Source organism: Sapajus apella, unplaced genomic scaffold (genome assembly GCF_009761245.1).
Source record: "Sapajus apella isolate SASKATOON/1434 unplaced genomic scaffold, GSC_monkey_1.0 scaffold43, whole genome shotgun sequence".
NCBI lineage: Eukaryota > Metazoa > Chordata > Mammalia > Primates > Cebidae > Sapajus > Sapajus apella.
This window is the reverse complement of record NW_022436983.1, coordinates 16135464-16152081: the sequence shown is the minus strand read 5'-3', so window position 1 is coordinate 16152081 and position 16618 is coordinate 16135464. Positions and strand designations below refer to the sequence as shown.

The 16618-nt window shown below is 38.2% G+C and overlaps 1 protein-coding gene across 5 annotated transcripts in view; it reads right to left on the bottom strand.

Moving 5' to 3' along the window:
- KDM1A (lysine demethylase 1A) overlaps positions 1-16618 on the bottom strand; it is an 83447-nt gene that overhangs the window by 26937 nt on the left and 39892 nt on the right. For 3 of the 5 annotated variants that reach the window (XM_032300753.1, XM_032300748.1, XM_032300751.1), the window contains 8 exons: positions 16292-16398; positions 14846-14927; positions 13423-13517; positions 6604-6615; positions 4018-4160; positions 3548-3638; positions 1344-1478; positions 504-577 (listed from right to left, as the gene is read on the bottom strand). In XM_032300753.1, coding sequence (XP_032156644.1) covers positions 504-577; positions 1344-1478; positions 3548-3638; positions 4018-4160; positions 6604-6615; positions 13423-13517; positions 14846-14927; positions 16292-16398 — 739 coding nt within the window. The remainder of the gene's footprint in view (positions 1-503; positions 578-1343; positions 1479-3547; positions 3639-4017; positions 4161-6603; positions 6616-13422; positions 13518-14845; positions 14928-16291; positions 16399-16618) is intronic. The other 2 variants (XM_032300749.1, XM_032300752.1) reach the window with 1 other exon arrangement.

Sequence of the window (16618 nt, the reverse complement as noted above, 5' to 3'; positions counted from 1 at the left end):
AAAAAAAAAAAAAAAAAAAAAAAAAAAAAAAAAAAAAAAATGGATGTGCAGCATCCTTGAATATAGAACAAAGCAGATTTATGTGGAGGCTGGATGCATGTGAAAACATTTCATCAGCATTCACTGTCAAAAACCCAGTGGAAATAAAGCATAATACCTCCCTAGTCCCCAGAATTATGGAAATGTAAAGCAACAGCACCTTCTACTCCCTCAAAAAAGATAATTTCCATTTATTATATCTTTATCCAAATATCAGTACTTATGGAGAAAGGCTCTCTCTTTAGAAACAATCTATTTAGGTATCTAGGACACATTAAAATATAGAGGCAGGGATTTAGAAACCTCACGAGTAGTCATACAGTCAGGTATTTTCCATTGATCGAACAATTTAAACCACTCACTGACATAAATAAAAGTTCACTATACTTTAGAATTTTCCTTCTAAATCAAAGCAAAAGAACAGTAAAAGCTATCCCTCTGAACTTTTCTGTTGTTTTCCTTACCTTGGAGGATTTGCTTCCAATTCTTGAAGTTTTTCTTCTAGCTTTCCTTGTGTTTCAGCTAATTCATCATATTCCTGATAAAAATTAAGTGAATCTGAGTTATCCTGAAGGGTCAGATATCCACCTACTTTCTTTATACCACAAAGTATAAGGTCTGGATCATATTTCCTCTTCAGATCATGTATAGGAAGTGTGGCTCAGTTTTAGGCTGGGGTTAGATAGAACTCAAGAGATTTCTGTTTTTGGAGACAAGCTACCATTGTGGGCCTGGAATATTAGGGGAAGGCAGGGAGCACACAGAAGGAGAAAACAATGGAAGAAACATACTAGTGTGCTACAAAGTAGAGATGAAAAATCATAGCAAGGACCATTTCATGAGCATCCCATGTCCCTAGCATTGGGTAAGTACTTTATACATAATTTTATTTAAGCTTCACAATTACCCTTCAAGGTAGGTATTACAACTATGTCACAAATGAGACAATTAAGGAGTCCAAGCTAACATGGCTTGAGATACCAAGTTAGGGATTTGAATCAGACAGTTTGACCCCAAATGACTCTGAAGTCCATGTTTATTACTATTATTCTAAACTGGTAGGGCTAAACTGATATTTCAGATAAAATGATGAGATTATTAAGACAGGATAAGAATCTGCAGGACAAGCAGGTCTTAAACCAAACTAACCCATTAAGTTCCCATGGCTCCATATGTACCAAACCGTTTTCACTGCGCTGTAGGCACTTGTGATTGGCTAGTGGCTCTCTTTTCCAAAATTCCCAGATCTGTACTATTTCTTAGGATTTCAAGTAAAACCAGTTAGGCCTGTATGTGTACCACACCTTGCATAGGGCGGTCAGATCCCTGTGTTTGCTTTTCACTAAGAACTCGGCAGTAATGTCTCTGGGTGGCTTTACTTCAGATGCTTCTTTGTATTGCTGATGGAGTTCTTTAATTTTCTCTTTCAAATTTACCATCTAAGAAGGAAAAGTATAAATTTACCATTCCAGAGAGTAGTGTAGTTCATGCATATCACATGTACCCTTAGTTTTGGCTCCTCAAAACTACTATTACAACAAAACAGGCTACAATGCAAGGTCCTTAGAATTCTTAAATACCTGTTCTACATCATTATATCTGGGAAACAGGAAAGAAATCTTATAGGGCTTGACATAAAGGTACCACAACTCTATCTGATAAGTAAGATCGGTGCTGTCTTCTAAAATGAACGAGAAGGACAAGGAGTGTCCCATTAATTTAAACAAACAACAAAAAAAACCCAGTGTTGAAATAAATTTAATCTCCACCAAAAAGAAACTATTGCTAATGTAGCTCAAACTTATTTTGGAAAACAAATTGTCATACTGTATTTTTTAAATATGTAAAAGGTCAAATAATTTTTTCCCCTAAGAAACGGAGTTGTTCTGTCACCCAGGCTGGAAAGCAACAGTGCAATCTCAGCTCACTGCAACCTCTGCCTCCTGGGTTCAAATGATTCTCCTGCCTCAGCCTCCCAAGTAACTGGGATTACAGGTGTGTGCTACCACGCCTAGCTAATTTTTTGCATTTTTAGTAGAAACAGGGTTTCACTATGTTGGCCAGGCTGGTCTTGAGCTCCTGACCTCAAGTGATCTACCCACATCAGCCTCTAAAAGTGCTGGGATTACCAGCGTGAGCCACCTGGCCAAAGAATCTTAATGAACCATTCTTAATGTTAGTTTTTTTCAGGTTTCTGATGATACTACACAGAACAAGAGTGACAAAGCCTGCGACTGGGCACCGTATAGGTATCCTGCCACTTGGTAGTTCTTAAGGCACTTTTTTCACTTCATCCTTACCACAATCCATGAAGACTGTGAGCTGGAGACCTCTTCATTAGACAGGATGAAGAAATAAGGCATAGTGAGAGTGAGGCAAGAGTCCAGTCACAGGCACACCCTGAGTATGCACCATAAAGGACCCCTCCAGGGGCTATTTTCTCCCTAAGCTGATGTGACCTTTGCAGCTAGCAGTGTGAGGAGAAACAAATGATTGGACTGTAATGCTCTGGAGCCTGGGGCTCTGGAAGGTGGTGGCAGAAAAGAGCCCTAACAGCTCTGCCCTGGGTAACAGAGGTGGGGGTGGCGGCAATTCAAGATAAATAATTATGCCAATGAACTGGCTGCTGATTTGTTGGTCTTCACCAATGGAACCTTGGCTCCAGTACAGCTAATCCCCTGCTAGTCCTAGAATTCAGCTGAGGACACTGGGATAACTTTAGAACAACTAAACCAAGCTTGTCCAACTTGTGGCCCAGGACAGCTTTGAATGTGGCCTAACACAAATTCATAAACTTCCTCAAAACACTGATTTATTTATTTATTTTTTTAGCTCATCAGCTATCATTAGTGTTAGTGTATTTTGTGTGTGACCCAATACAATTCTTCTTTTTCCAATGTGACTGAGGGAAGCCAAAAGATTGGACACCCCTGAGCTAAACGGGACCAGACACAGAGGAAAGATGAACTGTTTCCTCTGGCAACAATTTATCAACAATGCCACACTGAAAGACTGACATATATGGCCGGGCGCGGTGACTCAAGCCTGTAATCCCAGCACTTTGGGAGGCTGAGGCGGGTGGATCACGAGGTCAAGAGATCGAGACCATCCTGGTCAACATGGTGAAACCCCGTCTCTACTAAAAATACAAAAAATTAGCTGGGCATGGTGGTGCGTGCCTGTAATCCCAGCTACTCAGGAGGCTGAGGCAGGAGAATTGCCTGAACCCAGGAGGCGGAGGTTGCGGTGAGCCGAGATTGCGCCATTGCACTCCAGCCTGGGTAACATGAGTGAAACTCTGTCTCAAAAAAAAAAAAAAAAAAAAAAAAGACTGACATATACAACAGTCTCTTTTGTTACTCATTATTTTCTTACGAATGAGTTCCAGCTGTGTAGACTTTCTCTTCCATGGAGGAAAAAATCTCAGGAATGCTTTTAAAATTTCTAAATTAAAGACTTTTTCTCCTATTAAAGCTTCTTCAGCTATGAAGAAAATACAAAATTTCACCTTATTAAGAAGCTCTTTCAATTCTTCCTGAGTTTTCACGATCTTCTTCCAATGTTCGATCTGCTCATCTTTGACATGCTTTTCTTGCAACCTAAGAGAGAGAATATGTATGACCTGGTCTCACAGTCAACTTTGCAGAATAAGACAGGTGCCCATCAAAAACATTTAAGGGCATCAGGGCCCACTGAAACTTCTAATACTTAGGAACAAGAAAGTTGGCTAGTGGGAAATTATTTCCTAGGCTATCTTAAATACAGTATAATACTATAAAAACTATGAATTTTAGAAGTGAAAGGGGCCTTAAGGGATCATATAATTATTTTAAATGATTTTTAATTTGGAATTCAATGGTTTCACACAAAAATAAGTAAAAACTAGCTCAAATAAGACTTGCAGAAAAACTGAAAACATAAATAGCAAATCTTTACACATGGAACTCACTACACAGTAAGCAGTATCAAAATACTTACTGAATGACAACTTCCAATGCCTGGCCAAGGGACACAGGCTTATTATTGAGGACATTGAAGTCTAGCTGATGACTAAGGTAAGATGTAGCTTCTAGCAACCGGTTAAATTCTTGCTCTACCATTTCATCTTTCTCTTTAGGAACCTGAAAATCCGAAGTATAGCAGAGTTGGACCTTATAAAACTAAATATAACCATCTATGAAAACACAAATGCTCTACAGTTTATAAAGGTCAAAATATGTATCTCAAAGGGGAAACCTTTGAGCAAAATGATTCAAATTTTCTTTTCTATGAAGTGGTCAAATCCATTTAAATGAGATATGAAATGTTTGGGCCCTGACATTTCCTCTCTCCCATTTCTGCCCTCAGAGCTGGGACTCCACCTCAATTATTAACAGCCACAAGATTTACACTGGTGCTAACTGAAGTCACATGGAGCACAAGGGGCACTGAGCTGACATGCATTAAATTGAGCTGGCTGACATGCAAACAACACACTAGAAAAGTCCCAGAGAACAAAAACTATGTCAACACAGCTGAGGACCTTCCAAGAATAAGGGCAAGATGGGAAAATAAGAAGCCCAAGGTATCTGCTTCCCCTTAAAAGATGAATCTCAGGTGGGAGGAGGGAAGAGAGAAGTGAAATTCACGGCTTCTAGTAAGAACACACTAGCACCTTTATTCTTTTGCAGGGTAATAATATTTTATGGCACCAATAAGTTCAGAATTGAATGTATAAAGCCCTTAAGATATCCATGAGTAAATGAAGGATCAGAAGGTCTGGCTCTTCATTGATGTGGATGAAGAAAACAGATTACAAAGCAGGTCATCAAGCTGCAAGACCAGGATCCTAAGTCACACTGTGTCCCTGCCTATTGATAATATCAGCTAGTTCACACACACCCCTCTGCTACTGCTTAATTCAGCCCAAAAGTAAACTGTATCTGCAATCCTATTGCTGAATTCGTGGCAGAAGTGAGAGAAAGAAAAAATATGTCTAAGGCAAGTATTGCTTGTTATAAGCTGGGCTGATATCAGCTGGGAAATGTGATTAAAATACAGTGACCCTAAAACTGGTAACACAAAAATAAAACACTGAAGTAAATTCTAGTAAACACTAAGACTCAGGAGGAGCGACCTTTTGCAGTCAGAGGTAACTGATTGCTGACAAGACCATCCCGGTAAGATTCTACCTCTCATTTGAAACTCCAGGTTTTTGCACTTCCCAACCCAACAGACAATTTCAAACACTAACCTTTGCTCCTTCACTGATCACATAAGTAACTCAACAAGATAAGCCAATGTGTGGCAGAAAGAATCTGGCAAGAAGGGTAAAAAAAAATGCCCCCAAAAAGAAAGAGGACTGCAACTCTCCTTTGAACTGTTAATATGACAGACACCATAACTGACTTAATGAAAATCATATTCAAAGCAGTTAAGTTCTAAAAGACTATACATGGGAGAGATCAGGGTATCTTTATAATACCCTTAGCCTAAAGAAAATCTCAATCTCCAAAAATATTCTAGTTTTTGTTAAATGAGGCAAAGAATCAGGCTTTGGATGCTTGGTGCCATTTATATCAGGAAGGTACCTAGGATTAGTGGCTCAAAAACCTCTGACCTACTACTCATTCTACTCCGTGGCCAAAAAAAGAGCTTGTTCTTATTACACAGCTATGAGAGCTGATGGAAGAGACCCTTTTGTCAGGAATTTTATTTACTTTCTCAGCTACTTTTCCTCACTGATGTGATATGTGATGGTCATATACAGAGCAACTCAAACAGTGCTAAAATTTTGCTCAGAAACATGCTACTTCTAGTGTAAATTCTGCAATGATGCTATAAAAGATGGTTCTGGAAATCTAAATTTGGTTCTTCTTTCAAAAAGGAAACAATTACATTTTAATGTGAAATCTAGGTAGTTATGAGGTCTTAACTGATCACAGATGCAATGCGCCTAACTGCTTTTCATGGAGTACAAAAGTGATATTTCTATGTGCTGCTTCTAAAATGCCTAGCAAGAGGATGCAATAGCAGCAAGAGGGACTAGATCACATGTGCCTCTACAACAGGGCAGAATGTGTCAATACACAAGTGTGCAAACTGTACAGATTAAAGCTCTTCCAGTGTCAACTGGATGGCTTGCTTCAGACAAGCTTTAATCTTTGCAGCTAGAATGACAGTCACATAGGGAAGTTCAAACTGAAAAAGTACACAGCACTCAGGCTCAGTAACTGGGGTCCAGGGTGTGTGGTAGAGAAATATTTAAAGGGACACTGTCAAGGTTAGAGGGACCAAATTTGACCTTTGTTTCTTCCCTGTTTGCTGAGCAGCCCACTGGATTCATTACACTTTCCCCCTTAGTCCACCCACACCAACCACAAAAAACCTAATGTTTTACACGCGCTTTCAATGACAAAAACTCAAATGGCACCAGCCCAACATATAGGCGCAACTCTACAACAACAAACCAGTGTGAATGTATGATGGAGAGGATCTCTGAAAGGAAAAGATTTAGGTTTCAAGCTTTTAATGGGTTATTGTAAACAGTGAGGAAAATGATTTGAAAAATTATGAAAAAAATACCTTGACAGTGTCCTTTTAACCAGTGCAGCAGAGAGAGAAATAAACTGTAAATAACAGCCCAACAGCCATGTCAAGTTTAGTTTTGTATGACAGCAATAAAATCAAGGCTTTAAACACATAGCATGACAGAAGCAGTCTGTTAGCTCAGAAGCTGCAACCACCAGAGAAATAAGGAACAGATTGTACAGAGACCAAATGGGAAAGTCAAGGCATAGAAATGGCCAAAAGAAAGGCAGTTAAAAAAGGCGAGGGAGGGTGGGGAGAGGGAAGTGTCAGAAAGTGAGGAATAAAGTAAAACTCAAAAGAGGAAAGGAAAAACACAGAACAGTAACAACAACAACAAAATCAAACAAACAAAAACCAAACCAAAAGATTGCTGCCACATTTGACTGACACCAGATGACAGGGCTGCATCTCCGGTACACCACTCTAACCCGAGGCTCAGTCGTATGAGATTATGTGAGATTGTCAGTCACCAGGCCCCATCCATTTTCCACCTAGTTAAGCAATTACAGGAGTGTTGCAAGTGCAACCAGGGAGAGCTTTGCAACCTGCCTTTTTCCCCACTAACATTAAAATTGCACTTTGAAATTGAAGGAAAATTTGGAAAATAATACATAAAATACTTGTCCCTTAAGAAATCAACACTGACTGGGAGAAAACAAAAATGTGTTTTTAATACCCTTAAATCAGAATCATTTTAAAAACAAGCTAGTTAGAAACATTCTATTTGACATACCCAGACAATAAAAGGAACTAACAAATGACTACCCCAACAACCCCAAACTACCCATGTTTTAAGTCATTTATTACCCCTTGATGAGAATCCTTGGATTCTATTAGTTCTACAAATAATTATGTAACAGTAACAAAATGGAATTGAAATACTGGCAATCACTAAACATAAGTCACAATAATTTAAATTTTACCTGACTATTCTAATCTAGATACTTAACTTGTATCCTGAGAAAGAAACTCAACAAATGATTACAATGGGTTTTAAGTATTTCTACAGTGCAACATAGTGAGAATTTGTAACAGCAAACCAAGAAGCATTTTTGGGGAATTGGCCAATAATATAAGAACCTTCTATCTAAGAAGCAAACAAAATGGGTATCACTTTAAACACATTTTGATTGACTTTTTGAAGCTGTTTATTTCTATATGAAAGGCTCCAGGTAAATAGCTCCTTCAAGACTAAGAGACCTTGAAGAGTCTCATTGTTCCAAACAGGTTCAATCCTGATTGTCTTGGTTCTGTAGATTATATCACTAAATATGTCCAGGGGAAGGAAAGCCTATGTGTCTAGCCCATGCAGAATGTGGGAAAGCTAAACAACTTTCTGGACAAGGTCCCTGATCCTGCCAGAAGTCAAAGGAATAAGGACAGCTCTCTTTAGTTCAACCTCTGGTTTCATTCTAACAATCTCTTTAGGTCTTCAAAAAATATTGTACAGCCAAGTCTTCATAAACTCTCCAGCAGCAGAGCAGAATGGAGTTAAATGAAGCAACGTACACTAGGTAAAGAAAGTTCTGAAATGTAGCCAGAGATATCTCCAGAAAGAATCAGGAAAAAAAGCAGTAATGGCCAAACATGGCTAGTGAAGGCCATGGTCAATCTCCATCTCCCCATCCCATGCCATCGAGCACTTCTAGAATTATGGTGAAGCAGAAGATTAAGATTAGTTCATTTGGTAAAACCTGGAAGAAGCAATTTACTTCTGAGGAGTCTAAATCTGATTCTCAACAGCCAAGAGAAATGAGATATAGCTATTATCCCTAAAGAGGGAATATATCTTTAATTCAAATAAAATTCAATGTGATTCTAGGCTGGGCACAGTAGCTCACAACTGTAAATCCCAGCACCTTGAGGGGCTGAAGCAGGAGTATTACTTGAGCCCAGATTTGAGATCAGCCTGGGCAATATAGTGAGACCCCATTTCTATAAATAATTGTTTAAAATCAGGTATAGGCGTATGTGCCTGTGGTCCCAGCTACTCAGGAGGCTGAGGTGGGAGAATCACTTTAGCCCAGAAGGGCAAGGCCGCAGTGAGCGATGTTCTGCAAACATGTTCTGCAGCCATGTTTGCAGAACATGGCTCACTGCACTCCAGCCTGGGCAACACAGCAAGATCCTCCTGTTTCCAAAATAAAAATAATCAGTGTGATTCTATAGAGACTGTTGTCTCTCCCCACTCTCACCACATAAGGAATCTTTTTGACTTCCTTAAAGCAGTGATTACAGTGTATAGAAAAGGTATACACAACATGTCTAAGCAGTTCTTTCTAGCAGTTTTTAGCATACAGTAGAGGTGTTCAGTAAATTCTTGTTAAATGAATAAATTAATAGAATTTGGAAAAACAAAGTTAGTATTATAACTATATTTAAGGGGGAAAAAAACTATTTGCAACTTCAGGACCATTAAAGGCAGGCATGAGATTTTTACATTTATAAACAAGCATGGATTGGCAGTAATGATTTTAAAGGGCAGAGAAAGGCTGTCATAAAGATACTGAAGATGTTTCTTCAAAGGAGGAAAACCAAAAGGCCAACAGGCCTGTATCAAAAGTGTACTAAGCTAAGCACCACTGTTTAAGTATACAAATGAAAACTGGCTAAGTTATGACAGATACCTAATACACACATAGTTAATGGTGTTTGTAAGAGACCTGACACCAATTACTTTTCACATGCTGCCTGTCATTGTTCCTCTTAACAGCTGAGCCATTCCCAAGAAGAAAAATCAAAGCTCAGTTTCTCAAAGCAGTTCCGGAACCCTTTGGATCTCACTTGGTAACCACACACACACACAAACACTCCACAGGAGACCAGAGCCCTTGTGATACAGAATACTACAGCCCTGTGGAAATTTGATTAAGATATCCTTTCATTATCATCCCCCTCCAAGAAAAAGTAAAGCCCTTGAGTTACTAGCTGGTGTACAGGAGATGCAGAAAACATTCAGAGCCATTTTCACCATCTCTCCCACCAATTGTGTTTTCAGTCCCCTCAGCAGAGACCTACAAAATGTTCCCTGAAATGTGAATTACTCTATTTCCCAAACTTCACCATGTCCAGTTAAAGCAGCTGATTATAGCATAGGTCAGAGTATAATTCCATCGCCAATCAAATGAAGGCAGCTGCTATACTAGCTCTGATTGTTTTGTAGGCTTAACGAGTAGAGAGCCCTTCTCCTTAGAGGGATATGCTGAATATCCTTATATTATTTTATATCTCTATCTTATATCCCTAATATTAGTATCTTTACTAGGGAAGCTCTTGTTCTAGTCATTCAAAGCCATGACATAAACTTCCCTTGTCAAAACAAACACAGAAACTCAATACACTAACTACAAATGTAGGAGAGAGAACAGAGAAGTAAACTTTTTGAGGGATTCTTGTGATTCGTGATTAAAACATAAAATAAAAATCACTTGCTACATGATTTCTTTTCCTACAGCAACAAAGTGTCTGGGTACAGAGATATGTCCTTAAGACACTATTACAAGTGATATAACTCTGAGTAACTTTCTGGCCTTCTACAGGATGATATTAATTTCTATATACTAACAACAGAACCAATTACTCCTTTTTTGACTGAAGTTGTCCACAAAGCATAAAGAAACAGAAGCCCATTTCATCCAACAGTTTACTAAAGAAAAATCAAAGACTGAATGAATTCTTACTTTACGTGGGCCTTGCTGGCTCCTAGAGTAACTACTGAAAGAAAGCTCTCAGATGAGACTCAGCTGATGTGCACTCACTCACCCCACCCTCAACTTCGTTGAAATGTCAGCCAGGCATAGTCTGGCTGAGTATGGGAATCTGAACCAGAACATTGGACAACGGATTCTGGTTCTTCAACTTCGATTATGATAACCTCAGGCAAACACATGTGTGAGCTTTAGTTTCTTCTCCTGCAATAAGAGAATAAAGCTACTGACCTATCTCTTTAGATTTCTAAAACCATGAAATGTATTTGTAATTATGAGCATAAATTGTGGGGCTCTTTGTGCTTGTCCTATAAACTTATTCACAAGCTAGTTTAGGCTGGGCATGGTGGCTCACACTGGTAGTCCTAGCACTTTGGGAGGCTGAGGCAGGTGGATCACCTGAGGTCAGGAGTTCGAGACCAGCCTGGCCAACATGAAGAAACCCCATCTTTACTAAAAATGCAAAAAAAAATTGCCGGGTGTGGTGGCGCATGCCTGTAATCCGAGCTACTCGGGAGACTGAGGCGGGACAATCGTTTGAGCCCAGGAGGCAGAGGTTGCAGTGGGCCAAGATTATGCCACTGCATGCCAGCCTGGGTGACAGAGCAAGACTCTCTCAAAAAAAGCTAGTTTACTAGTTAATGGTTGTCTATTCTTACTCTGAGATAGACTACTGGAGCCTGCAGTACAGAAACATTAACATGCCTTATGTTTGATTAACTAAGGCAAGCCTAACTCAAAGCTGCAAAGAATCCATTCCCAAATTTGAGAATGCTTTAAAATCTTAACGCTTGGTTACTACGCCAAATACAAATGCATCAACTTAGAAAATCTTATATAGATCAGAGTAGAATGACAACTATCAATTTTATGGGGAAAAATATCCCTGCATTCAAAATGCTGAAAGCCACAGAAGGTTAACAACTGTTCACAGTGCTACTCAAAGGGCTGATCCTGATGAGATATGGATAAATCAACGCACCACTTTCTTCACTTCTGAAAGTTTTGCTACTAGGATAAAAAAGACACCATCTGAATTAATAGTGTAGTTAGTGGTGTAATTTTTTTTATCTCACCCCACACTGGTAACCAACAGTTAGTTCACAGACTAGCAGCCAGTGCATGCCCACCTGAGGACAGTAGTGGTAGAGAAACAAATGTTTTAAAAAATGCGCTAAAGTTTATCTAATACCAAGAAAGCAGACGTTTCTCTGTATAGCTCTACTAGAAAAAAAGTTTTCTCTTTACTGTTAGAAAGACTTAATGAACCTGCTCTACATTCAGTAAAGTCTAAAGAAAAAGATGGTGTCTCAATGATCCGTGATTAATCTTTACTGTGGACTCTATCTCTTCTTGAGGACAATACTAGCCACTCTGGAGCCTTGCTTTCCCTCACCTCAATTCTGTACTTATTACCTACTATTAATATTATACTTAAAACACTGATTTAATCATGTCACGTCCCCTGTCCTCAAACCTCTCAAGTTCCAACCTACAATCAAGCCTAGCAAGCAACATTCTCCACAACATGGCCCCACCCTAAACTTTCTATCTTCCTATCCTCACTGGTATAATCCCATCCTCCTTTACAGATTTCTCTGCTTTGACTTAAACCTCCTCTGCCTGCAATGCTTTTCCCTTCCATAGACACATGTTGAAGTCCTGGATCTGCCATTCACAAATGATCGCCTTCCCTCCAAATCTCTTACTGCCCTTTCCGTCACATCTTCATACACCCTCTTCCATCTTGGTTCTTCCACAGTAATTTGTTCTTCTATCTAATCCTTGGGTTGACTTTGTGTTACTGGTATTAATATATTTACGGGTGATATGTTTGCGATTTGCCTTAAAATACTCCAGACTTCCCTGGACTCAAAGATGCAGGAATGCGACAAATAAAACAGAACTGGGAAAACAGAGGTTCACTATTAGTACTCTTTCTACTTCTGTCCATGTTTTTAAATTTCCATAATAAAACGTTGGGAAAAAAGAATTATTTCTGTATAAGTACCACTATAGCAGGGACTAGCTTATTCATCTCTACATCCCTTACAGGTCTTGGTAGAGTAAGAAAAGTTTACTCAATTGCTGAGTTAATCTCTACTTCACCCTTTCTCTCTCATTCTGTTCAGTTTTTTCTGCAAGAAGCCTCCTGTTACCTACCCCGCCCAGGCCCTGGTGGGAAATCTGGACCAGGATGGTGGGGATGGAAACCAAAGCGTTCCCTAAGAGTCTGTCCTTCTCTGATACGAACCCCATAAGGCCTTAAGGTAGACAGGAATAAGTGAGGATGTTCCTTGAGACCTATCACACAAAATTCAAGAGCTGGGATCCAACCAATTTTAGTAACAATAGCTAAACCCACCATACACATAAGAAATCTCCCCTGCCCTCAAATAGAAAGATAATATATGCTTATGTCCTAAGAAGTGTGGGCTCTCATCTTGATAAAGGAAGTCAGTAAAATTTTTGCTAAATACAAACTTTTGAATTTCACTCCTAAAAAAATTAGGACCGACTTATGTAATCAAAGCCTATTTTACAGTTGTTAAACTGTGCCACTCCCCATACCATTCATCACTTCCATGCTACTGTCATAGTTAAGTATAGGAAGCTCCTATGCCTCTGGTCAACAAATACTTTAGCCTATCTAAGCATTAGGGAAAGTACCATTTGGCTATTAGCCCATCAAAAATTTTAGCCTATAAACACAAAACTGAAGTCATAAAGAACACATGGAGCTAAAGCACATGATGGAAGGCACAATACAAACAAAACGGAGGATCAGGCCAATTCCACAAGTCCCTTGGAGTAGGGTGGCCACAGCCAAATAAAAAGATTAACTGTCTAGCTAGCCTTCACTAAATATCTAAAGATAAATGTTAAATAGACATGTAAATGTATATACAAGAATCCCTTCCTACACAGCTCAGAGTTAAGAAACAACTAGAATAATGTTACATCATCTCTACCCTTAGATTATATATATACACTTATGTAGGTATATATATGTATGTGTATATATGTATATGCTCATCCATACCATTCTCCTAAAATTGAACTGAACCAAAGAAATGTTGAAAAATTCTGTTTGTCCTCGACTTACAGCTTGTCCGTTCGCTTCATAAAGTGGGCATTTTTGCTTGATCTTGGCCAGTTCCATATTTACTTGTTTGCTGACAACAGCCATAGGATTCCCTCCTAGAAAAAACTCAAGCAATTAAATTCAATAGGCCTATGAAAAGAGAACAAAAACCTCAAAGTAAAAAATATTTTTACTCAAAATAAGAAATGCTCGAAAGCTTACAGTATGTAAATTTCTCAAAAAAAGCACTCCAAGTAAAAATATGTAAGATAAATATGAAGAATGCAAAAAAAATTACCTATAAGCCTACTTATTAACATTTTATTACAGAGCCTTCTAGATTTTAAGTGTATAAAATTATAGACACACACATAAAAGGATCATAACGTATTATTTTATAATCTTTTTTCAACTTAGCAATATACTGTGGATGTCATTTTACATTAATATGAAGTTACATGATTTTTAGTGGCTACATATTTCTTATTGTATAATATTCTAATTTTCTAGTCTGTAGTTTCTAATGCTGTGCTATCAAAAACAATGCTAGGGCTGGGCAAGCTGGCTAATGCTCATGACCTCAACATTCCGGAAGGCTAAGGAAGAAGCAGCTCTTGAGGCCAGGAGTTTGACACCAGCTTGGGCAACAGAGCAAGGCCCTGTTTCTATTAAAAACAAACAAGGCCAGCTATTGTGGCTCATAAAGCTACTGACCTACCTCTTTAGATTTCTAAAGCCATGAAACTTATTTGTAATTATAAGCATAAATTAGTGGGGCTCTTTGTACTTGTCCTATAAGCTTGTTCAAAAGCTAGTTTAGGCTGGGCACAGTGGCTGATGCTGGTAATCCTAGCACTTTGGGAGGCCGAGGTGGGTGGATCACCTGAGGTCAAGAGTTCGAAACCACTGCTGTAATCTCAGTGCTTTGAAAAGATTGCTTGAGTCCAGGAATTCAAATCAGCCTGGTAATATAGTGAGACCTCATCTCTACAAAAAAATTAAAATTAACCAAGCATAGTGGTACATGCCTGTACTCCAAGCTACTAGGGAGGCTGAGGTAAGAGGATCACTTGAGCATGGAAGGCAAAGGTTGCAGTGAGCCAAGATCATGCCACTGCAATCCAGCCTGGGCAAAAGAGTGAGACCATATCTCAAAACAAACAAAAACAATGCCACATTAAAAATGCTTCAAACACAACATTATCTACTTATCTTCTTAGGATAATTTCCTAGAACTAGAAAAAGACACTCTAGGTCAAAAGATATGTAAAATTTACATTTTATATATACTGCTATATCCTTTCGGGAAGACTATTTGGCAGTTTACCTCTCACTAACAGAAGATGACTATCCTAAACCAATATACTTTAAAATTACATCTCTGGCTTTAAAAATTTTTTGAGTCTCAGGTCATGCACTACAGCACAAACCAATAGCTACTTACCAAGACCTGTTACCACCATGGCTCCAAGATCAGCTACATAGTTTCCTTTGCGAAACGTAGCTACTCGTCCACCCACACGATCCTGTTTCAGAAATTAAATAGCCAAAATCATCAATTCTGTTTTAACCACAAACTTGGCATTTTGTGTACATACCATACCATGGCTCTGTCTTCTATAATTTAAAAATAAAGATGTATGGGCACAAAGAACAAACGAAGTTTAACTTGAAGACTATTTGAAGGAGAAGCAGGTAACAAATGATATGTAATTAAATGTCATATAACTAAATGACACAGAATTAAATGATGTGATATAAAACAATTTGACAGTTGGAAGATATATTCAGTCACAGGTACCTCTCTACCCAGCTGCCTATAATACCTTTTAATGTACAGGATGAACGAGGGCCAACCACATAGACCAACACTAAATATCAACTTTTTACCACTGTAATCTGACTCTTACACCCTGATTCCCAATGTTACCTGGGAAAAATCTGATGGATAATTTTTCTAACAAATGGTTCTCCAGTGCAGCCCTATGCCCAGGTGCAGAGAGTCTACTGAACATAGCCTGTTCACAATACCTTTCATCCCTAAATAGGCCCAGGTTTATCACCACTGACCAGGCATTTTCAAGTATGGCTGAGATGTAGCAAAATAATTTAATGATTATAAATAATATAACAGTACTCTGGGGACTCCAAACAAAAATGCATAACAAAACAAAAATGTACACACTAGATTATAAACTCCTCATAGATAGGAATCATAATGGTCCTATTATTCCTTATTGTATTTTTTAGTACAAACTATACAAAGTGCACAAAAATGTTTTGTGAATATTTTAATAATAGTATATCAAGAAAATATTTAATTTCAATTTCCCCATACTCTTAAAAAATTTGCAGTTTAATGCCATTCGAAAATAGATTTCAAAAATTATTCATGAAAATAGCTTGAATAGTAGTATCCTAATATGATGCTCTTTTTCCTACTGTGTGCCACTATTTCTTATTGCTCCTTCTGTTTCCATTTCTCTCTCCAGGACTAACAGAAAAGAACCAATATCTTGGCTTCTAAAAGATGGTTCCTGCCTGAGAAGCAAGTTTTTTTCTTTATCAAAAATAAGGAATTCACTCTGTCCCATCACCAAACACAACTGCCTCCTAACAAAGGATATGTCCAGGAAGGCCCCTAACTACAAGAAACAATGACTTGAAAATATCTGTCAAGAAAACAAATACTTTAAAACCCTACTCACAGAGTACCTTTCAAAGCATTACTATAAAAAATACTTTTTCAAAAACTATAACACTATCCAAAATACTATTATACAAATCAGTTTGGCTTAGTTCAAGTTGTATAATCCTTAATTTGCAACAGATAATTTCCTTACCGTATTTCCATTAGTTCAAGCCTCTAAACTCAAAATGAAATTCTTACCCTGGCTTCCAAAAGTGTGACATCCATTCCAAAACTTTGTAACTGTCGAGCTGCTGCCAAGCCTGAGACCCCAGAGCCTATAATAATTACCTTTCCTGTCTTTTTAGCTAAAAGCAAAAAATGAAAAAAATAATATTTTGTTGTAGGCATAAAAGTTTGTACTTAGAGTCTTATTTCATGAAAACCTCTAGTTTCTTAACATAATATCTTAACGAAGTAAATAGTTCAGAGAGTTATTTTCAAAATATGGAAACTACTTGAAAACAAATTAACAAATATATGAAACTTAAGAACTCAAATTCAATGTCAAACATTTATAAATCAAAT